Genomic DNA, 24,536 nt, shown 5'->3' on the forward strand with positions numbered 1-24,536 from the left:
TATTGTTTCCATTCTCTCTTTGTTAATTGATAGAGTTTTGGATTTATGAGGTCGTAAAATATCGTGACAGACTGAGGAAGAATGGAATGCATTGAGATCAGTAGATGACAATGAACCTATAAATCATAACAATCTAGATAAGCCAACAATGCGGATGGAAGCGATCATAACTGTTTCTGATACAATGTATGAGGGCGCCAAAGACCTTTTCTGCGCGTGAAGTCCAATGAATTTGATACAAATTTGACGGTATGCACATATAGAATTATGTACATGTAGGTACTATCAAGAGCCTAAAATAACTTTGTCTTTAGGTTTCATTAGCAAAAAAAAATTAATTGAAGAAATTAATAAACGCACTTTACCGTGAAAGTGCTGAATTCTCAATCTTTTTTTTAACAAGTGCGCACTTAGCTACTAATAATGCATTTAGCATTTCCATTTATTTGAAAGCAGGATAAAAGAGCATTGTAGATTAAATGCCTTGCTCACGGGCATACGTGCCGCAGCCGGGATCGAACCCCGGACTTTCCGTGTATGTCCAGGCGCCTTAGACCACTCGGCCACGTCACATCCACAATCCTTGCTCAGCAATCTATTCAACATGCGCCATCTATCGACTATAACTATGCAATTTTTTATTTCTGAATCGGGACTACGGACTGTCGGACATAAATCGATTGAACTAGGAGTAGGCAGTGGCGTACGCAGGGTAAGGGGGGGGGGGGGTGCGGGGGTTCAACCCCCATTCAAATTATAAAAAACCCATTTTGTACGCAGGGAGATGGTCAGAGGCGTTCCACCCCCTAAGAATTTTTTTGGGTACAAAACGACTTCCAATTTTTGTTGAAGACCCTTTTTTTTATTGCTTGTCAACTCTTCATTCAGCTTGAACCCCCTTCAAAAATGCCACGTACACTTACTGTGCAATTGGGTAGAAGTAATTCCTTTCTGATCGAGGGCGGATCTCGGATTTTCCAAGGGGGGGCATATTTTTCCGAGGAAAATTTGACAAGAAAAAAAGAAAGAAAATAAAGAAAGCTGTGACTTAAAAAGGGGGAGGGGCACATAATAGGAAGAGCATATTCACATTCAAAATTGATTTTGGCTCTCAAGGACGGGGGGGGGGGGGGGCAGGGGCCAGATGTGCCCTCTGGATCCAGCACTGATTTTGACGATGGGGGCACAAACCACCGACAACCCCCATCGCCTCTAAACCCAAATGTACACTTTCATTGTTATTGACAGCTGAACTCCTCTTGGACTAACTTAATTTTGTTTTCAAACACTTCTTCGACTTAAAATTATGTCAATTATTTTCCTGGACAAATAACCAGTTTAGCTCATAACCAGATTGACTAACCCCATTCATTCATGAATTTTGCCTAATGTTCAATCTGATTTAGACCAAACAACACTAGAACAGAAATAATAATTAGACAATGAGATGAAAATTAAGTTACATCAAGTGACTTTTGACCAAACAAATATACCTGCACACAGCCTCTTTTGAATATCTGCCTGGTTTTCTTACTGACGAACATAACACCATTACCCTTTTAATGAGACTGGTTTATCTTGTTGGTTTACCCCATACAAATGAATAAACATTTTAGGCAAAGGGGACTCTTTTCTTTTTAGAGTAAGTTTTAGAAACAAATATACCACCCTGTTAGGATTACATGTTCATTTTTTTTACCTCATCCCATTCTCTCTCCCTTCCTTTTATCCTCTCCTGTTCTCCTGGTCATTTTTCTTTACATTATCTCTATCTGATTCAAATTTCTCTCATGTCTGCCACCAATTTCATTTTCCACCATCACTCTTAAAAAAGCAACTACAAATACTAATAAAAAAATTCCTCCATAAAAGCCATGTCATCCAAGTTTGTTCAATTTTATTTTACAAATGCAAAATAGAAATATACACAATGTCCAAGACATTTTTAAAAATCAATAGTAAGATATTATATCTTAAAACATTCTACAGCCCGCTAAAGGCAATACTTAAAAATCATTCATGCTCAGACTTGTGAAAGGTAAAGCAATTGGCATATAATAGGAGAAAAGGCAGGGGGGATTGAGCACATGCTCTTGGGGCTATTTTTTTAAAGGATTAAAAAAGAAAAAAAAGAAAGAACTAATTTGGAAGCTTAATCTGATAAATGAAAAATGAAGCAATAATGGCTAAGTTAAGTTTGAGTGCCTGGGTAAAAAAAAAAATGTAGGGGGGGGGCCTGATTTCAAGCACTTCCCCCAAGAGCTGATTCTCCTAGATATGCCACTATGTAGAAGTAATATAAATTTTCTCTTAACCCGCTTATTACTCTTTCCCACAGACTTTGAACATGGATCATCCAGTTCCAGAAGTCAAAGTGTTAAAGGATTAAAGTGTAACAAACATAGAACTGCATGGAACTCTACTTTCATTTAAGACTCATATCTTACTTTAATTTTCTTCACATCCATTATCTATTAGCTCATATACAGCTGCATCAGTTTTTTTTTAAATTTGATTCTCTTCACCGACAATATACACATATATATTTATCAATGATTGGTACACTTTAATCGAGTAAAATGCTTATGTAGGTGGGTTTACAAGTCTTTCCTCATTTACAAAATTAAAGAGCATGAAAACGAAAAAGGAAAGCAAAATGTGAAAACAAATCATTTGAAATATTAGAAAAACACAGTACTGTTTAAGAGTTGAAAAATCATCTCTGGATTTTGCTGAATTAATATGAAACTAAACTAAAAATAAATATAAAAAAATGTTTTCGATAGAAGATGAGATAAAAAAAAGAAGGAATAGTAAAGGAAAACAAAACATAAATACATGAGATGCCCAGCATCTCAATTCAATAACATACTATTGCACTTATCCTTAGAATTAGTTTTTATATACATAAATATAAATAATCATTTAATTTCGAAACAATTATCACCAATTATTAAACAGAATTACTTCAAATATGAACGTCATATTTAGTAATCCTGCATATAAAAGACAATTTCTGCACAATGTAAGATCTGATAGAGCATAAATCTTTTCTAAATCTAGTTTTGGAGTTGTTGTTTGTGTATCATTTTCCACTTTTTAAAATCTTTTATACAGTGTAAATAGATAAAATTGAGGGTGCATTCACAAAAATGTCTTTATTAACATGTTAAATCAGATAGTTTCAATGAGATGAATTACTTTGGTAGCTATAAATCTAAACAGAGATTATTCAAGCAAAATATTACAAATGACATGATATACATGGTCAATTCCATCCTAGACTCCAAGCCAAAGTTTAAACTCTAGATAATTACATGTTTTGTCACAAAAGCATCATCATATAAAAATATCTTCATATTCCAATGGCACTAATTTCTATTTGTGTGGAAGTTTGCTCAGGCCCAGTTGACACAAAGTACTGCTAATGAAATACTATTATCCGGGGAACTTCCTGACTATGAGCAAACAATATATTTATTATCATCATTCCATCAGAACTAATCCTGTCTTCTAATCATGTATCTACGTAGCAACAAGATTCATATATCATGATTAAATTTAATGAATATCATATAAATTATTTAAGATAAGGCTATTTACAACAAAAATAAAGAGATGCGTTTGATCATTGGTTTTGCATTACAAATATCTTTGTTTGTCATTTTGGCTCTCTAAAAGGCCACTTTGTAGAAGTCAATAAAAAATCAACATATTCAATACACAAAAATTTTGTAAAATATCAACTTATCTAAAGAGGTATGGTATATTACAATTGCTAAACTGACTCTTTCAGTGGTCAATAATGCCAAATACCAAACATCTATGATTATGCAAAGTTAGACTAAACACCAACTTTTTGTTCATTTCTGTAATGTTCCCAATATCTGATAAAACCTCAATGCACACATTTTTCTTTCAAAGCAATGCTAAAATCTAGTATTCAGATCAAAGTCAACCCTGTGATTGCAATATTTATGCAATCAATGTAATTAACATAGCAAATGCTTCACTGAAATGAGCAAACTTCAAAATATTTTCAATAAAATGCCCAAAATGAATTGTGCTTACAGGAAAGAAATATGAAAAAAAGGATTAGAATTAATATCATTATTACTATCATCCTTTTTTTTTTGGGGGGGGAGGGGTGGGCTTTGTTTTATAGATACCTGTGAGGAGTTGTGTAATTGTTAAGTTTAATCTTAAAAAAAATCTATATTCTTGAAACTTCCTATCTTCTATTAGGTAGTCATCTATTCTGAGTTAGGTGAAATAAAATTGAAATTTAATTGTACTTTGTGTATTACAATTAGATTCTCTCTGTTCAATTAAGAGAGAATGGATGTAGGCTTCCATGTTTGCATGAATGACCTAAAATAATTTCAGAGAAATGCTTAAATCAGTCAAGATGGAAGTGAGATGTTTGTTCTTGAAGAAACAGCTATACAACAAAGATGTTGTTGCAATTAATTCCATCCAATCCTGTCAAGCCTCTCTTGTGGCTTGGGACCTCTATTGTCCAATGACAGATGGCCTTACAATACAAAGCTTCTTAGCCTACGTCACAAATACCACCACCAATATTGCCTCAACCAACAGGTATGTGAAAGCACATTTAACAGCCAATCAGCATGCTTCTTACACTGGCCTCTTCTGTCTTGCCTCAAATGACATCATGTGGCATTCTATCTCGGTGATAAAAGCTGCCCTCTGATTGGTCCAAGATTATCTCTGGATTGAGATTTGTTTGGAACATCTGTTCTACCGCTCACTTGGAAACTGTGTTCTTCTCTGGCTCTAGTTGTATTCCAGGCACATTGAAAACAGAAGCACCTGTACATGAATGATAATGAATGAAATAATGTATCAGTTTGTTAACAATATAAATGTACATGTATAGCAGTCACCAACTTGACCATCATCTCCACAATGACCATCATCACTACCACTACAATCATCACTACTACCAATGATACCTACCACTACCACCACCATCCTCACCTTCATCACAAACACCACAACCACCACAATCAAGCCACCACAACCACAACCACCACTACAACAACCACCATACACTCACCATCACCACCACCATGGCCATAACCACCAAATTATTATCATCATCATCATCATCATCATCACCATGACCACCACCACAACCACCACCACCATCATCATCATCATCACCACCACCACAACCACCACCACCACCACCACCACCATCATCATCATGATCATCATTATCTTCATTATCATCATCATCGTAATCATCATCATCGTCATTGTGATCATCATCATCATCATCAATATCACCTCTTTTATAATCCGGAAGATTCCTAAAATTCTTACCATCATGATCATCATCACCGTCTATACCATTGCAAATACCAACAACACCACCATCACCACCACATCCATTGCCAACAACATTTCTTCCAACACTACCAAATCAACCCTACCATTAAACAACTAAATCTTACCATGAGGGAGGTCAAAGATCTTTGGGGGAAGATCTTTGAAGTATTGGCTACTCATTGCTTGCACTGTTGATATCCTTTTCCTTGGCTCTAACTGCAAAAATCACAAAAATAAAAAAACATATATATGAGTTTAGTATTCAATGGCTGCAATCACTCAATGATATGTAACAATTCTACCTTAAGAGTAAACTTGAAACCTTTAAGAAATCAACACACTCATCTTTGATACTAGCGGTTCTGACTCTCGCCTTGTAATCAGAGGGTCGTGTGTTCGAATCCCACCATGGCCTAGCGTCCTTTGGCAAGGCATTAATCCACTCTCCACCCAGGTGTTAAATGGGTACCCGGTAGGATGTGAAAGCCTATATGTAGTATGCCTAGCAATTGAGTCTTGGAACTCTTGTTGGAATGCTCCCAAGGGAGTGGAGAAGGTGCATACATTGTATGCGGGCATGCAAGGATCCAATGACCGGGTAATAATATGTCTGTAAAGTGCTTAGAGACATTGTTCCGATGTATTAAGCGCTATATAAATGCGAAATATTATTATTATTACTATCTGAAGTCTTTGACATCCACTGATCTATAGAATATAATAATATTGCATTCGTAAACAAGCCCGAAGAAACGTAAACCTCCATTGGATTTAGTAAATTGTAAAAATATACCTATGACCTGACTATATGTTTTGCTCAGTTTTTACAAATTCCTTTCAGACACCTTAAGAATGAATTTCCAATGCAATCAAAAGTAAAGTAAAGGCTGTATTTCATGTACAAATTGAGAATAAAATGAAAATAGAAAAGAAAAACATTTGCATCACAAAGTGCCATAACCCACCTGTAACATATCAGTAAGAAGGCTTTCTGCACCAGGTACAAGGAGTATGCTGTAACAGAAAGAAAAAAAAAAAAAAAGAAAAAAAACATCATTTCAACAATTCCATATTACTGTAAATACTTAATGAAATTTTGTCAATTTCTAAAGGGATCAAAGTCACTTTACTTTGTTACTGATGTATACATGTACAACACTTATTTAGGCATGCTTGTAATTAAACAACAGTGATCTCTAAAAAAAATGTTGGCTTTCTGATGAATTACTTATATGTTAATATTCATGTATAGAAGGATAATAAATGTTTACCTTATGAAAAATACAGATTTTTGAATTATGATACAATAATATTTTATTAGGATAAATCCTGATTAAGTTCAACAAGTAGTGCTTGAAACAAGGATACTTACTTTGGTACAACTTCACAAAAGAGCTTTGGTTTGTAGAATCTACCTGCTGTAACAACCTTGCTGTAGTTTGGTAGCCTGGATACTCCATGCCATGTCTGTTCTGTTGGTGTTCCTAAAACCTGATTAGATAGAGAATAAACATTATAAATGAAGTAAGTCTGACATAATTGCAAATGTGGTGAAGGATATATGAAAAATACTATTCAATGTTATACAATGAGATGACTGTTTTAGAGCTGTTTGTTGCATCAATTCTTTACATTTAATGGTATTGATACATAATAACATATTGTTACATTGAACTTGAAGAATAGGATATGACTGAATGGTAACCTTAAAGTCAAGAGAAAGATATTGGTAAATGAAAACAGATAAATGTTGGCCAGTTTACTGACGTTTGTTTTTAATTGTAACATGGCAATAGCCAAACATGATCATTACTGTGTGCATTTTGCTTAACATAACCGCTATTTTACACCTATCAGACACATTGTACTTAGGAAATAAGCAATTCTTTGTTTTACAAGTGCCTCGGTCTTTTTTTTGTGGTAGATGATGTAATTACAGATAAATTTGATATTTGATTCTCTATAAGTGTGCCTACATTCGCATGTACATATGCTTATTAAATGGGACATATGTAAACTTATTCACATGCAAATGACGATTTATTGATTGTTAGAAAAAAAACATTAGCACACCAAAGTCACTAACTAGCATCATAATTATACATAATTGTGATCACATAGAGCTCCAATTAGTATAGTATTTTACGAGATTATAAAGGATATTTACCTTGAAGATCTTTTCTAGCTGATCGTTTGAATCCTTGAGACCAGGGAAGGCTGGTTGACCCCACATCATCTCAAGAAAGATACATCCCACACCCCTGCAGCAAGGAAATAAAATAGACAACATTCTAAAATTATCTAAAGATTTGAAATTCCTCTAGTATGATCTACCATACACACATAATACATGAATATGAAGATTGAAGTTATAAACCAGGGAATGGCATATCCATGATTAAAAGTTCAATTTCAAATTCAATGACTGACACACAGGCTAGAAAATGAAGTCAATGCAGTTAGCACTTTAAAGTTTACAATGATCAAAAACTACAAGACAAGTTAACAAACCAAAAAACAACACAATGTCAGAGTGTTATTTTTAAATGTTAACAATATAAAATTATATGCAAATTATACATCTCTTATCATTGATCAAGAGCCTTAATGTGAAATCTAAATTCTTAAACCTTAACACTCTTCAGATTTCATGATCTTTTGTGCGAAGCAGATCGCAGGAAGCAAGGCAGGAAAATAATAACCAAATCCATTGACCAACAGTCGATAACTTCCACAAGAACTTCCCCAATAGGACGAACAAAAGATATCACACATCCTGGCATGCCGCAGAGAGGAGTTCTTATGATAAAATCTATGTAAGTCTAGCCACTTCCTCAAGAAAGTTTTCAACAACAGGGTCATTAGAGGGAAGTAAGGAGGGTAAACATCCCTATAACACCAGACACAAAAGCAGCATTGGTAGTAGTCATCCTCATGGCTAAAAGTTACTCAATAGGAGTATAGTGTTTACACCACACTATCAAGAAAATACCTGTGTAAATGATGAAAGGACCTTAAACCTGATAAAATATCCCTGCAATAGTTATACTAAAACACACAACTTCTGCTTAAAATAAATACTTCACAATTGACCATCACATTATGTTACCCTCCGACCCTCCCCTTCCCTACTTTTTACCTAACAACCAGACAATGCATTCAAACTTTCCAAAGTCAATATATATTTTGTCATCTTTCTAAATCAGGTCTAAACCTGTCAGAACTACATGCAAATGTTCAATGACATGTCCTATGGTGAGAACAGTAAGGATGAATTCACTTTTTAATGTCAAACTTCAAACTCTAATCTTCATGCTTGTCAACCGATACCATTTAGCAGACTAACAACACAGCCATGTACATTAGACAGCTGGGTATCTTTAAAAGGGCAAATACATTATGATATCAAATAAACATCAAAAGTACAGTGTAGTACATTCAAGGTTGCCTCCTTACCTACTTCAGTTACATGTACATGATTTTTTTATTTTTTTTTGCTTTTGAGCCATCAGAAAAGGGGGGGGGGAGGGGATGGAGGTGATTACTAAACTTATGGTCAGGTGCAAACACATTGGTAGGGCCTCCAATAACTATCTTTTGAACAATAATGATATGACTAAAGGACAGTGACAGTTAACGAGGGCAATGAATCATGGGTATTATGCCAGACAAGTAGACAGTTAAGAGACAAGAGATGATAAAGAGAGTTGATAGAGAGGGACATTCACGCTTGAAAATAAAAATGATACATTATACATAGCAAAAGGTGCCTAGATTATCCAGATACTTTCAGTATTTATTTGAAATCATCATAATCTGATATGGAAACGTCTTTGGGAAGTTCTACTTCTATAATCAAGTTTAGTTTTGAAAGCTTCTGCTCTGCACATCATTCATTGTGGTTTGCACTAAAACAGTGGACAAACCTCTATTTTACTTTCAGTATCATTCTTCAGATACGTGAGAAATGCAGCCTAATTCCCAGCCAAGCTTACATTTGAAGAAAAGTTCATGCCCATTGTGGATGGGATTTATAATTGGGAAGATGTAGAAGATTGACTAGGTATCTTGTATCTTTCTCACAAATACTGAGAAAGAAAGAGTTTACTCTTTAGGCTCTACCCATGAAAAGTTTGACTATCATTCACGGCTGTGTGACTAAAGTGATGGTGACAGGGGTAAGAAAAAAGGAGGAAACTATTATTCTCCAGGTGATATTACTCTTGAAGGTTTCCTAACAGGGCCTCTTGAAAAGTGCATCACTTTTGTCTTTAGGGATTGTCTCATATTGACCACTTGGCACAGTCATCCAATTTCATGATTTTCCTATTTATCTCCTATCACTTCTTTTAGTTTTGTCCTTTTGTAAGACTCTGATGTACATTATGCAAGCAAATCAGTGTTTTAAGCAGGCCACACTAAAAGTCTATAGGTACATGTCTAGGTGTCAGGTGTTTATTTCAGCGTGATCATGACAGTGTACTTGCCTAAGACATTTCTTAAATTTCTGGATATTGCCAATAAAAATTATGATAGACATTCCAATACATAAACCAGAAATGTCCTTTTTGAAGGAGATTAATTGGCTCATTAACATCTGTCTCTTAATTTTTTTCCTCTGTCAAATCGATTTCCAAGAGTATATCATATAATATAATTCTGTGGTCATATCATACTACAGGAAATATATCCTTCATTGTTTCAAGAGCTGGCATGCAATGTAGGCCAAAGTTTAAGGGAGAGATGACATGAAAGGTAGTATTTTACATCCACAATGGGTTGTCAAGATGGGTGCCAAGAAGTCAGACCAATGATATTGTGATAAATACTCCCCAAAGTGCTGATGACTAAAATGCTGGATAGGAAGGGATTTCCCAAACCCTCCTCTCAAACAGGTACTAACAAGACAGGAGACTCTCCTTGTCCTTGCATGGATCTTATTAACGCATATATATCCATGCTCCTTGTATCATGATTGTGGCTCTAGGTAGTGTAAGGTGTTATCCGCTAGCAAGCCTTTCGGGGGTCCTCTGTCTCCTTCAATTTGAAGTTGATATGCCAAACATCCCTGAAGCAATGATCTCACTCAGTACTTTTCCACAAAATTGAGGACTTTTAGTTCATACCAGGAATTTGAAAAGAAAGGTGTTTTTTTTTCAGATTTGATCTTGCTTTCAATGCATTGCAGATATTTGGGTACTATACAGCTTAGATATTTTTTTAATTCTAATTCTTGAATTCAATGAAAAAAATATTTTAAAACTTGGAATGACCTACAGTAAATCATCTTCTGTTGATATTCACACAACATCATTTTCTGGTTAAAGTCACCCGTTAAAGAGGTCTTTGTTAAGTGAAGCATTCATTTTTCCTTTTCCCCTTTGTGTTGGATCATACTATTGAACAACTTCATCGACTTGGCAATAAGCCTAAAGATGAATTGATATAAACAATTAAAATGGAGGTTGAAAAGTATGACATGAATCTGTCTTCTAAACAAGAAAACAAATACAATAAAGAATAACAACTACAAGATGCTCCGGAATCAATCTTATATTTAGATTTGAGATCTAGTTCATGCTTCAGAATCAAGCTCCTTAAAAATAGCCCCAAATGATCTTAAAACGAACATTCCCAGGCCATTACCCTTCCCCCTTTCCCTGTAATCATCACAAATCCATGACTTCCAGTCAGGAAAATCAGTTTTAATCCTCATAATACGCCTCCGGGCAAACTGACATTACCGTTGCAAGATCCCTAGAGCTTTAAGGTTGTGTAAATTTGATCATCCTTAAACCCCTTGCACCTAACTACAGAATTTATGAAATATGACTTAATATATATAATCCTGATTTACTTTTTATTAAATCTCTGGTGCTTTTAGCAGCACATGGGCCTACCTCCCGCTTTAATTGGTTATTTCCATCGTGGGAAGAACATTATGCTAACTTATGCTACAAGGCATGAAAAGAAAAACCACACCAAACTTCCTCAATGCGACGAGTTAGTATGGGAAATTTAATGATTGGAGATTTTGTGTCCAGAAAAGGCCTGTTGCTGCCAAGAAAATGTTATGAGAGAGTTCAGGGTGTTCTAAATCATGTTCCTGTCATGGGTTTATATTCAATACACCCATTCAATTTCTCTGTCTCTCTTCCTCTCGCCAGGTTAGGTTGTAATTCTATACCGGCATGGTGAAAGTCATCAAGTGCAAACTTTAATTGATAAGGCGTCTAATACAGGACACAGCTTTTGATTGATAATGATTAGAATTAATTTCCTAAAATCCTTATCATTGAACTCCACTGGTTTCAGATAATCCATCGTTATTACTTCTATGAAGCAAAATGATAAAATACATGCACTGCAAATATTTTAATTTTCATAGGCAAGTATAGAAGATAAAACAAAATCAAAAAGGCCCAAGTAGATACTGGACATGATTTATTATTTCAAGAATGAGTCTACTAATCATCTTTAAACATAATGACTAAAAGGTCTGAGAAACTTTACTCTTGACAAAACACAGTTTTTAATGTAATACTAATTTGATTTTTCTAATCATATTTGAATCATCTTGTAATCAGGGTGGATTTGGTCTTCCATACACTGTAATTTATATTTTCTAAACCTTATCTATACAGCTCAAAATAGGGTTGGAAATATCATTTTTGGACTCTTTTGGATTTTGAACGTGGCTAACACATACCTGCCATGATAAACAGAAAGGTATTACTTTTCAATCCTATTTTAAAGGAAGTAAAAGTACACTCTAAATCCCACTCTCTCCTGCCTATGTTCAATGTAACCACAGTCATGCATTAATCCTGACAAAATAACTTGTGTTTTTTTCAGAGATTGTAACTTGATCCATAAAATGATCTCTTTCGCTTGCTGTGTTTCCGGAATGTTGAGAAAACCAGGTATGGAATATCCTTTGAAAGCAATCAGTATTCTGCAACATGATTTCCTTGTTTGTCATAAACTTATACATGTGACTAGAACATGTTCTTGGATGTTTAATAGGATTCTCAATCATTTAAATTTTGAGTAGCTCAAATCTAACATGATCACTTGACATGAGCTTTAAATTTTATTACAGTGGCATTTTGAGTAATGTAGAGTAATCATTCTTACGTGGACTTAAATGAATGTTTTTTCTTACAGCTTTCAAGAAAATAGCTCGCTAACAATAGTTTAGTGAGAGTCTTAACATGCGGATGAACAGGAGCACAAAATATTAAGCTGTTTGCCTTAATGTTAGGCAAAATTCGAGAATAGAAATCTTTATCTTTCTTACCAGATATCTAGTTGTGTTGAGTAGTCCGTTGAGCCCATTAGAACATCAGGTGGTCTGTACCATAGCGTCACCACCTCATGTGAGTAAGTCCTGCTTGGTATTGACTTGGCTCGAGCAAGGCCTACAAGGTGATAAGAATTCATCAGATGAATCAATAAAAAATGTAATTTTGGGTTAAAAGGGTTATAATCATTCAGGAAGGTATTAAATCAATTTTAAAAATGGCTGATAATATAACACATGAGTTTGACCTTTACTCGTGATTTTCAGCAAGTTTCAACTTGACGGTTTCATTCAAGTCAAGGTTTTAATAAACTCAACAAGTTTGATCATGTTGGAATGTTTCATTAACCAACATTATCAATTCAACTCATTATCCTTGGTTGCTGCCCTGAAAACCAATTCTTGCCCTTTTCTTCCCAAGTTGATCTTGAGATAAGTAATCTCTGACTTGGTTCACAGTTTTCTTATCAGTCTATTGAACTTTTACTGTGAATATTTGTCTTATAATCCATGTTTCTTCAAGTGCAATCACAAAGTCTTCACCGATCACTGTCTCTTACTGTTCTCTCTCTCTCTCTCTCTTACAGAAAGAAAAAAAAAATCAACATTGATGAAAAATCTCCTGCAGTACACAGGTAACTTATGTTTTGACATCTGATTCATGTTTGTAATTCAAAATCATTTGAACACACTCCGCAAGCTTACCAAAATCAGCCAGTTTGAGTTCCCCTGCTTCGCTAATGAGAAGGTTCTGTGGCTTGAGGTCTCGGTGGAGAATCTTTCTCTTGTGACAGTAGGATAGCCCTCTGATGAGTTGAAATAGAAACAGCTTCACGTTTGATGGGTTCAAGCCCCCAGGGTGTCTCTCTAGATATGTACTCAGGTCCGTATGCTAGAGAAATGACACAAAACATAACAATAAGTTATAGGACAGTTAGTATGTCCAAAATTCAATGAAACTAAGAATTTAATCAAATCCTTTAAAGAAAATCCATCCCTGACACATGAAACAGTTTTATTGTCACTGTAACCTAGCAATGTTAACACGAAACTGACTGATCATAAACTATTGGATTTTTAATATTTGTTAAATGTCAAAGTTAGAACAAGTGATACCATTATTCAATTACACAACTCACACTCCATTTATAGTTTAGAATTGTAAACTGGTCGAGCAGTTTTCCAACTGTTATCCTAAGAAACTCTTAAAATATAATTTGTTTGTATCAGGCATATTTTATCTTTATTGCTCCGTTAAGAGTCTATAACCTTGAGATAATGGGATTGATCCAAACATCTAGCAATTGGACTGGCATATGGACCTAACTTGATACAGACAGCATGTCTCGTCGTGCTAAATGACGTCAATTGGGCAATTCATCTAAAGGAGAGGGAGGAGTGAGCAAACAATGCATTAATCAACTCTCATAACATTAATGACATTAATGTCTCCCCACAGAATACAATGCTAGAGTATGCATTGGATCTGAGCATGTTTGTACTCGCATGTAGTTCCTTTCTTCTCTCCTACACTACAAGTACTGTATTAAGAATTAATTCAATATTACCTATAAAAACATTGCCTAGACTAATACAGAACACTCTGATTCCATGCTTAATTGGCAGTGAGTGGGAGGATATTTTTTATTGAAATTGAAAAGAAACAAAACTAGAAATAAAACTTCAAAACTAACAATACAATAACTTGGTATATATCCTGCTTAAAAGAGATACTGCAAGTCTTAATAGAAATATAATATATTCATTAACAACAAGTATGAACAAGAAATACCACATGACTGATTACCACATTATAATTTATTTAGAGAACAATAGAATATTGTCACTTCTAATACATAAAGGTGAAACCATGATAATTTCATTTGTTAGGTAAGAATCTATTCTTGTTCACATAAATCAAATTTTTGTCGAAGGAAAGACAAGCGTCTCTACCATTAAATCAAGGCAATATGTGATATCCTCTTCTCCTCCTCATCTACATGTGCATGTAAGTCAACTTCCAGAATTCTACAAGTTTATGACAATCTTTGACAACTTGTGAAAGAAAATGAAGTTTGTGATTTTAACTAATAAGATTTCCATAATGTACACCTGTGAATGGAGTTGCAAACATGAGCGTATAATAAAAGAATAAAAATATTGGTTGATTCATATATGATTTGAGTTACTTTACTTAAACTTCACCAGAAAACAGTATGGAATATCAGCTGATCTTTCTTTCACACAAGACTTTTCTCAATCAGTTCCATGCCAATATTCCCAACTAATGATCCTGACGAGTACGCCTGTTCAAACCCATTCCTTCAATGTACCATCTGCACGTTTAACAAACTGGTATTCCAATTAAGCTTCATTGATTTTAAATCAATCTGCTAATTGGAAGAACACACATTCCATAAGGCGGAGGGATATCTCTTTTGTTCTTTAAAGAGGATACTTCCTCCCACCGGTAGCTCAATAATGCTAATTTAAACCCAGTGAATTCATCCTGATTGTGCATGTTATACAGCCCCTCTACTGAGAACATAACAATTAGTTGGCTACATACTCCTACTGGGTGATCCGTGGGCAATGTCAATGCAACCCAAAGAATAACTTGTCAAGAAGTATATCTCTCACTGCTTTTAAAGGAAACCACGCAAAAGGTATCATCAAACAAGAGACAATAGTCTTACCTGACAAAATATCATTCCAACAAACTTAAGAAAAAATTTAAACCAAGGATAATTATCTCACTTTTTCTTCATGCAGCAAGCATTCAATACTAAGAACATATTATGATGTGCAGGGCCTACTAGAAGACCAGTTAAGTGGAAACTGTTATTATTACTACTAAAAAAATTATTATTATTACTATGAAAAATGCATACATCCTCACTTTATCACCAGGGTAATATGAAGATTAATCAACACCCCCCTTCATCAAAGAATGATTAGAGTATCAGCTGCGATTACCTACCACATACTCAAAGACGAATGATAGCGTTGTCTTCGTGTGAATGATGTCATGAAGACAAACTATATTAGCGTGTTTAAGATCCTTGAGGAGTGATGCTTCACGTATAGCAGTGAATGGTGTTCCCTCATCCTGCTGTAGTCTGATCTCTTTCAATGCAACCACTTGCTGATTTACACTGAAATATGAATAAAAATAACGAGAAAGTCATGATATATATTGATTATTTGTGGTATTTCAATACATGATGTAAATTCCATTCAATTCAGCTTTGGGCTGCCATGTGGTATTTTAAATAAATGCTCTTTAAAATCAATTAAAAACAAATCAAAGTTCCTGAAGGTTCCTGAAGAAGAAATATTTTAAGTCTAGGAAGATATTGTAAATTCCATGATTCATCCACTGGTAATCAAATTCATCTTTATTCATGATTATAGTTTGGAAGAACTCAGGATCACTTCACCAGAGGCTTAACACTTTTAAATAATATATTACAGATATTTTGGCCTTTTGTGACACATTAAGAAAATAGTAAAACTACCTGCATAAATGAGGACGACATTCGTTCATGTAAGTAAAGCCATAAATATGATCTTTCCAAACAAATTAATATTGCCATTTCCCGTAATCCTCTACAGACTTAAATCAATCTGACTGTGTTACCTGCTAACAGCTTTGTAAACTTTGGCATATGAGCCTTCTCCCAGCGGACAGATCTTCTTGTATGTCTCCACTTTGCCAAAGGGTGAGCAAGACTGCATGAACAAAAAAGGAAAATAATATGATTAGAATTCAGATACAATATCATACCAAATTATTCATAGCAAATCTTTCAAGTGATATAAGATGACATATTCGAAATGAAATGGGATTTACATGTATCTAGGATTACAAAAATATATATATTCATAGGTACAGAAAAATTTAATTCATAAATTTGTATTGAACTACTATTAACAATTTTCCTCTTCAGATGCAATATCATTGACATTGTAAATTACTACATAATAGAATCTCAATTATACTGATTAAAAAATAACTATTATCACATGATTACAGATAAACCATTAATATGGCAAGCAACTTTTTTTATTCAAGATAGGGACCTTTGCACTATATAATTCCTCAAGTACTTTTGTTTCGATCCTGAAGTATATCCTGATTGATTATCTTCAAATGGATCTCTGAAGTGGGTTTTACTCTCTAGCTTTCTTTGGGCAGCTTCAATAAAAAAATGACCACGGTATAGGCATTATGCTGTTATAAATGAAGTAGCTTTCAAAATCATGTGATTAAAAGAAAAAGTAATGAATAGGGAGTAGAAATGTTGCTTTACATTAATAGGAAGTAGACTCTTCTGAAATCTTAGCATAATTTGAATCCCATACTTTGACCTATCGAACCCTATGCACTAGGGTCAATGGAGGTGTGTTACACTGTAATCATATTGTATCTAACGGGTTAACAAATCTTGAATCATTAGCAAGAACAGGGAGTTCGCGTAAAAAAAAACACATTCAAACCAGAAATACATACATGTACATACTGTCATACATCTCATCAGAGGGAATAATGAAACATGCTGTATCACAACATGTCAGCACCCTTGACAAACTCATATTGCAATAATTAGTCCATGACATCACAAATAATAGTTTCCCTTTCATTTCCTGTGCAATCCACGCAATCAATCTTCAACTCATGGCCATTATTTTCATCTAAACTTGCTTCTTATATGCTATAAAAAGTAGCTACTTTCATATCACCGCACAATTAATTGCCTGAAAAGAATAGTGATTTCATTCTCCCTTTTATTCTTCACACTTTAGGGAACTTTAAACAATCTTCCTCATCCTCCCCACCAGACACTTAAAAAAACATCTTCATGCAATAAAATTGGAAATGAAGTAAGTAAATGTCCCCTCTTTCTCGCATTTATGGAATTAATGTCATGTATTTGCTCCTTATTAAGAAATAATACTTTGTATATCATTGATAGATGGCCATAATTTCTAGAAAGCATTTTTGCTTTTCAAAATCTTTAACCTCATTTCTTAATGCCTATGAAGAGCTACATGAGCATTTTTTTTAATGTTGTTTTAAATACTGAGATCTCCATTAAATGTAAAGTTTAAGAGAGAAAAAATAAATACCTATCTCATATACAGGCACACTAAAGGAAAAAGAGTAAAGTATACTAGTATTCCCTTTGTATTTTGAAAGGGTTTAGTGAAGAAACATAAAACCATTCTTGACATTTCTAGAGGAAATTCAAACGTTAGGACGTCCAGACAGAAAGCCTTCAGAGTTATCAAATCAATCTCAAGACAATTTCCATTTCCACGTTTCATTCCTATTATTGAAATGCTAAGGCCAACCAGTGATGCTGTGCACTACAGGTATAATTGTTCAATATGAAGTTCAAAGCTTGCACTTTCAGGTGAACCTGCATTTTTATTTGTAATTCAAATTAATCTATCTTTGTAGATGCAGAAGTAGAATGTTTATAATTTGAAAATAACCCCAATGATTTTAATTTTCCAATATCTGAAAATTAATGGGCCAACTCCTACATTCAATTATATTTTCTTTATATTTAGATCAGCCAGCCAAACTTTGTATAGATTTAATTAAAATACATTACAAAAACTGATAGATTTACCAGGAACACTCACTTCCCAGGATTAACTATGCCCACTTCTAAAAATGACTCGATAACTATTAAATCTAGTTACAAATCAAATATCTCTTTACAATCATGAATATGGGAACAACTTGATTATTGATAGGAAATAAGGAATAAGAAGAAGGAAATTATTCCACAGAGAATCTTGTAATCAGAACACAGCATGTGTTAATTTTGAGAGAACAGAACCAAAATTGATTTTTAATTTTTGCCCGAGGGGACCAGACCTTGCATTAATTGACGCAAAATAAAACCTGCCGCTACCAACTATCCGGTTCTTAATCTAAATCATTGATTTCAAAATATGACTTTAAAGGGATGTTTGATTAGGAGAGGGCATAGGAGGAAATAACCACTTGTTCACAAGGTATGGGGGGAAAAGGAAATATGTATTGATCTTTGGGATTAGAACACAAGACAGGAAGAAAATAAACAAAAATCAATGTCCAAAATCTGACCCAATTACTCTTTTTTCCAGAAATAGCAGTGTGCTAGAATTTACAGTTGTAGTCCCAATGGTTTTCTGACAAGTTTTTATGTTTGCCTTTGGTTATGAAAGCAAAGATCTACATCAAACCTCCCCTATAATGGCTTGTGTGTTTTTGTAATTGTTCTTTTGTAATAACCACCCCCAAAGAATAAATTATTTTGACAAATCAGTAACATGTGTTTCTTTGATAAATGTGATCAGCAAATCATATATCTGTGTTTGAGCAGCTAACAACATTTCCTCATTTCGATTGGTAAAAATCATACTTGTGAAGAAAGCAAGCATGTATGCAATTACCACCTAAAAGATTTGGTTCGTTTTCATCTGATACATAAAATAGACTTTTTTGACAAGTCTAACCTGTTGAATTCCAAAGGATCAACATCGGACGGAAGAGAAAAGCAGGTTTCAAGAGTTTGAATGATGAAACAATGAACAACTCATTATCCCCTGTTGAAGAGAGTAGACCTCTCATTCTGTGCCAAGAAAATCAACTTCTAATACTAATAGGAAGATTTAACCCCAGGTCTTAATCTGTGCCATGATATGACATAGTGAATTACTATCAAATTGTATTCAGTGACTTTGGTATGGATGCGATGCCATAAAAACAATACAAATTACTGTATAAAGCAAATAATGTAAAGAATATTTGCTACAATGAATTCATCACTACAGCAGGTCATCCTTTTGTCACTTTCATAAATCATATCAGAAAGATTTCTGGTTGAGTCATAACTCCAAGATAAATAATCATATTTGGAGCCAGAAAGGCTTAAACAATTTGTACTTCATCACAGTTAAGGTACTATCCTTCTTGCATATAATTAGACTTATTTTTAATAGCATTGACCTTTTGTCTCAGAACGAACAATTTTCATATGGGAATAAGCTGATCGCTCAACAATGGAGCTGATTTCCTATTGGTCTCTCTCTCTACAAAAAAGTATCTAATTTGAACTTTTATAAGTTTGAAATTTGAACCGTTTTGGTGGAATATGATTCTCAGGTGCTGAAGGGTCTCTTTCACTAGATGAATAAGACAGATGTTAAATATAGCTGCTGAATTAGGACAGAATCTGAAAGGTTTGAACTCCATGGGGATTTTGGATGTTCAGAGGGCTGCAAGGAGATTGGATAAAGATTACAAAAGAAGACGATAGGATTTTATACAAAAGAAGATGACTCATTACTGGATCAAAATGAACTTCAGTTAAATAGATTGAAAGATGATGACTATAGTCTTAGTAACAAAACAAACATTATATGAAAAAATACCCAGAAACTAGAACATTGGCAGAGTTTATAATGTCCTATTACATATGAAAATAAGGAAAATCTACAGTTCTGTGTATCATATTTCACATAGGGAATAAGGAAAAGACATATAAAGGAGTTGTTTTTCAAATTATGAACTACAGATTCTAAAGATATAAAGAGATATATATAAACAGGACAACAAAATTAGCTTTAACATAATTATGAAGATCCGATTAAAAAATCTCGTGAGTTACCTTTTCCTCAAATTCATTTAATACAAGAGCACACAGGAATCAATGAGAAATGATATCCCGGATGAGAGTTCATTAGCCAGATATCATATCAAATTCAAAGAATTCACATTTGGAATACAAAATAATAATAGGTAAATTCACCCACATCAACAGGAAAGAAAGAAACATTTTACAAGTAAATGCATGTTTTCCGGGTCCTTAAATCACAAGAAGCGTTTCCTTCCAAAAAGTCTTGAACTTTAACATAATGGCTGTCTCTTGTATTGGTAAACATGACTATTGTATTAAAATCATATGCGTTCATATTCAGGATGAAATAAAATTAATCAGGAATTTCATAAAGAATAATAATAATAAAAAGCAAAACGAAAAAGATTATTTTTTTTTAATCAAAAAAAAAATAGAGTACTTTAATGGGATCATGCCTTGTTTACCCTCTTTCAAAGATAATACTCTCGTCTTAATTAGAACATTATAATTGTTTATATCATCTTAACTGATGAGAATGATCTCACATGAACTAATCAACGTCATCTTTATGAATGTTATGAAACGCTCAATAACTGTACATAAAATAGTTAGATTCATCAATGTAAAATCCATGTAGATATGGAATTATAAGGAAATAATGACCTCCAGTCTCTTAAAACATGTTGACAAGGCACTATGAAACTCAAACTCTGACATTTACTTGTCATGTAACAATCATGCTTCATTATCATGTCTTATTCTATGAAACTGCAGTATCTTTGCCAAGGAATGTTAAGCCTTGCTGATCAATTGATCATCTCTGTCATTATGTATTCATCTTTGTCATTTCATTGCCATCAACATTTAATTTCCTCCTGAAAACTTTTGATTCATAATTTTGACATTTTATCACTGATGATTAAGATCTGTAACAAATGAAAATTCAAACTAATACACTTGATGCAATGACTAAAGAAGATTAAAGAAGAGTTAAAAAGAAGCAGCACCATACTTCTAAAGGAAAAAGAATAACATTTGTCACTGATGTTTTAATTCAAAATATTTATAGGTTCATATGAATCCAAATAAAAATAAAATACTTGGAATGAAAATGGAGGAAGATGAAAAAAGTAAGACTGATCTTGTTATTGAAGATTATAGAGAAATAGAAAATCATCATGTAAATGCCAAGGTAAAAAGCTATTAAGAATGAATTCAAGGTTTAGGCTCATATAAGGCTTTCCTGGGTTTTGTCATTAATGTCTTTCTGATATAACATAAAGAACAATCCTTGACATTTACGAATAATAATGAGAATTTAATATTCTAGAACAATGATTTTGACAAAATTGTAAGGGGGGGGGGGGGTTGTAAGGTAGAAACATGATGGTAATGTTGGGTGCATGCAGAAATTTCCAAGTGATATGTTAAGATAACAATAATTTTTAAACATCCAATTATGACTTTATAGAGCTCTGAATTAAATTTTAAGTGGAAGTTAAACTTAATTAGCAATTACCTCCTTAATAAGTTTCAGCAAAAATTATTCCCAAAAGTGCTGTTACTCCGTTGCTCAAGCGGATGGCATCATCTATGTCTATTGGGAGTATTTGACATGAGTTTTCCTGAAGAATGTCTAAATTATCTCTGACAGAATAGTTTCCCAGGGTGGTTTTCTCTTGGGGTTAACAGTTCATGCTATGTGGGTAACATCTCAATCATCAATTATTACAAGTCAATTAGGGTTCTTCTGAACAAATCAATAAATTTATGTTGGATTTGGGGGAAGAAGGCAGTCAACTTTGTGGAAAATTATACCAATTTATGCCCCTTTTCCTCTGACCTGCTTTAATAAAACTAGACAATCTTGGCTACTTCAAAAATAAGGACTTGATTACCATTACTATTAATGCTTCGAGGGGTCCAATCATTTTGTGATAACAAATTACATTTTATTCTATTGAAATAAAGAATGATATTTCAAAACAGTCAATTATAACTTAAAGCATCGAGCACACCTTGAGAGAACAATGTTAATACCTCCTTCACCATGTTAATAAAATGTTTTACTTTTTAAACTTCACGATAATTTATATTATGCATTTTGAACTCAAAGTCAATGGGCACACAGTCGTTTCATCATTCATCACGATCTCTGCCATCAGTGGACGAGGAAACAAGATACTAAATGGATTCCTTGATTACATTGTAATCTACTAAACAAATACATGTTGCTATGGATTCCATAGAGATGAGGGATGCTGTCCATTAAGGTAAGTAAGACAATGAATGGGACATGGAGAAACAAGGGAGGGTATAATTAGCTATTTATAGATCACGAGAACGATGTAATGAAAGGGATGATCATTGAAAGAAATACCAATAGAAGAGAATGCTGTAATCAATTATTTCAAGTAGAAAAAGATAGAAATTAAAGGTGAAGACATGGTGATATGCTTACATGTTCATGAAGCATGTATTTCTATGATATGGAAAGCCAATAAGTGGCACTATGAAACTTCACTATGAAATAAAGACAGATTGGCTGTGAATAGATTTGAATGATATCTTTTGAGATTTACAAAAATTAATACTCAAGATTTAAAAATCCAATGTTTGGCTGGACCCTATTCATGGCCAATCTGAATTTATTTGATTCCATAAAACTTACAAATCACACCACCAATGGGGAGAATTTATGAATATACCCTGCAAGGAAGATTAAGAGGGTAGATCTGTATACATTACTATAAGCAACAACATTAAAATGACTTAAAAACTGTTAAAAAATCAGGTATGAATGAAATAGGTAAAGCTAAACATTAAAATGACATACCTTACAGTAGGGCAATTTTCCAAGATGTTTGTGATTACACAAAGGTCCATCTATCTGGACTGGAAGAGGTTTAATAAACCTGCCTCGTCTGGTAGACTTGGGCATCGTCAAGATTGTCGGGATAAGGATTGGCATGGTGATTATAAAAAAGCCTCAAAACTCCAAGAAAATGGATAAAAGTAACAGATCCTCAATCAAGAAATCTCCTTTGATTGGCAGTCTAAACCTAAATCACAAAGAGCTGACCATTGAGTTGCTAAGAGCAGAAAAAAGTTGTATGTTCCACTAGTCGGAGACGTGTAGCAAACTGATAAGGTCTGCAGGAGAGTTGATGACTATATACTCAAACAAGATCAACCGCCAAAACGAGCACGCTGTACAAACGACTTCCTCTTGGGCTGTCCTGGTGCAAGAGTTGTGATTGGTTGATGTCAGCATGTCTAAATCATGTTTGGTTTCAAAACTGGTTCCTGTAGTCTTTACCTATGAGACACCAGGTTATCGGAGACTTCCTATCTCTTTCACAAAAAGGTTACTACAGAACATGAAGTCTGTGGAAGGAGACAAGACTATTTATCTCTTTTATGTTACGTAATTTCACTTTTAAAACTATACAGAAGAATCGGTCAAATTTTCATCCATATATTGCACAATTGTCCATAATCAATATCTATCAATCCAATTGGTAAGATCATGTTTACAGCCAACCTATCAAAATATCTGTCTTCTCATACCTATTCACAGGCAGAAGGCTAGTTGGACCAATGAGGTTTGTCAATCCCTGAGAAAAGTTCTATGACATCACAGCATTATCCAATCACATCACTCCACATGAATAATGCATGCTTCCTTCATTCATTGTGACATGCACTGCATCAGCCTACATGATAGTCACCTCATGAATATTCATGATCTTCTCACAGGAAATCCAGTGGTAGGAGAGGAAGGAACATGGTACTGACCTCCCCAAAACGACAGTTACACGTTGGAGTAGTCCACATTTAAACCAAAACAATTTTCAAACTATTACAGGACTGCAGATCTATAAAAAACTCTTACAAAAACAATCAGTATTTAGCAATACATGCTGAGTCTAGATCAAACAGGTGACAGAGCCTTGACGTATAGAAGATGTTGCACAATGTATGGTCAATTTATCATTTTCTATTTTGAAAAGAAAAAACACCATTCAGGAAAGAAATGTTATTATATCAGCTGTTGTCATGGTAAAGGGTAGATCAACAGCAATCAAGCTGACACATTAATTGTAAACCAGCCCCTCAATAAGTACTGTGAGACGAAATTGGACTTGACACAGTTTTCACAGTGCATAAAGTATAGGCCCAACATCCCTCTTTAACCTCTTCACATAATATCAGCTTTAGATGTCAGTAATCTTCTATAA

General features: G+C 34.1%; 1 protein-coding gene across 1 annotated transcript; it reads right to left on the minus strand.

Annotated features, from left to right (window-relative positions):
* Positions 1-1,885: 1,885 nt before the first annotated feature.
* Positions 1,886-23,756, minus strand: LOC121423334 (cyclin-dependent kinase 14-like). Its single transcript, XM_041618691.1, has 10 exons — positions 23,132-23,756; positions 16,299-16,390; positions 15,639-15,813; positions 13,364-13,550; positions 12,656-12,776; positions 7,523-7,616; positions 6,728-6,846; positions 6,321-6,369; positions 5,481-5,571; positions 1,886-4,833 (listed from the first exon to the last, which is right to left on the minus strand). The coding sequence occupies exons 1-10, from the start codon at positions 23,264-23,266 to the stop codon at positions 4,769-4,771; spliced, it is 1,128 nt and encodes a 375-aa protein (XP_041474625.1). The 5' UTR covers positions 23,267-23,756; the 3' UTR covers positions 1,886-4,768.
* Between the last annotated feature and the right edge of the window lie 780 nt (positions 23,757-24,536).

Source organism: Lytechinus variegatus, chromosome 1, assembly GCF_018143015.1.
Source record: "Lytechinus variegatus isolate NC3 chromosome 1, Lvar_3.0, whole genome shotgun sequence".
Classification (NCBI taxonomy): Eukaryota; Metazoa; Echinodermata; class Echinoidea; order Temnopleuroida; family Toxopneustidae; genus Lytechinus; species Lytechinus variegatus.

What these genes read in the sequence shown, in the direction of transcription:
- LOC121423334 (XM_041618691.1), bottom strand. Translation starts at nt 23,266, where the DNA reads ATGCCAATCCTTATCCCGACAATCTTGACGATGCCCAAGTCTACCAGA. An exon ending in AGCTAGAAAAGATCTTCAAG is followed by an intron (nt 6,847 to 7,522) that starts GTAAATATCCTT and finishes CTATCTAATCAG; the next exon opens with GTTTTAGGAACACCAACAGA. An exon ending in TTCTTACTGATATGTTACAG is followed by an intron (nt 5,572 to 6,320) that starts GTGGGTTATGGC and finishes TGATTTTTGCAG; the next exon opens with TTAGAGCCAAGGAAAAGGAT.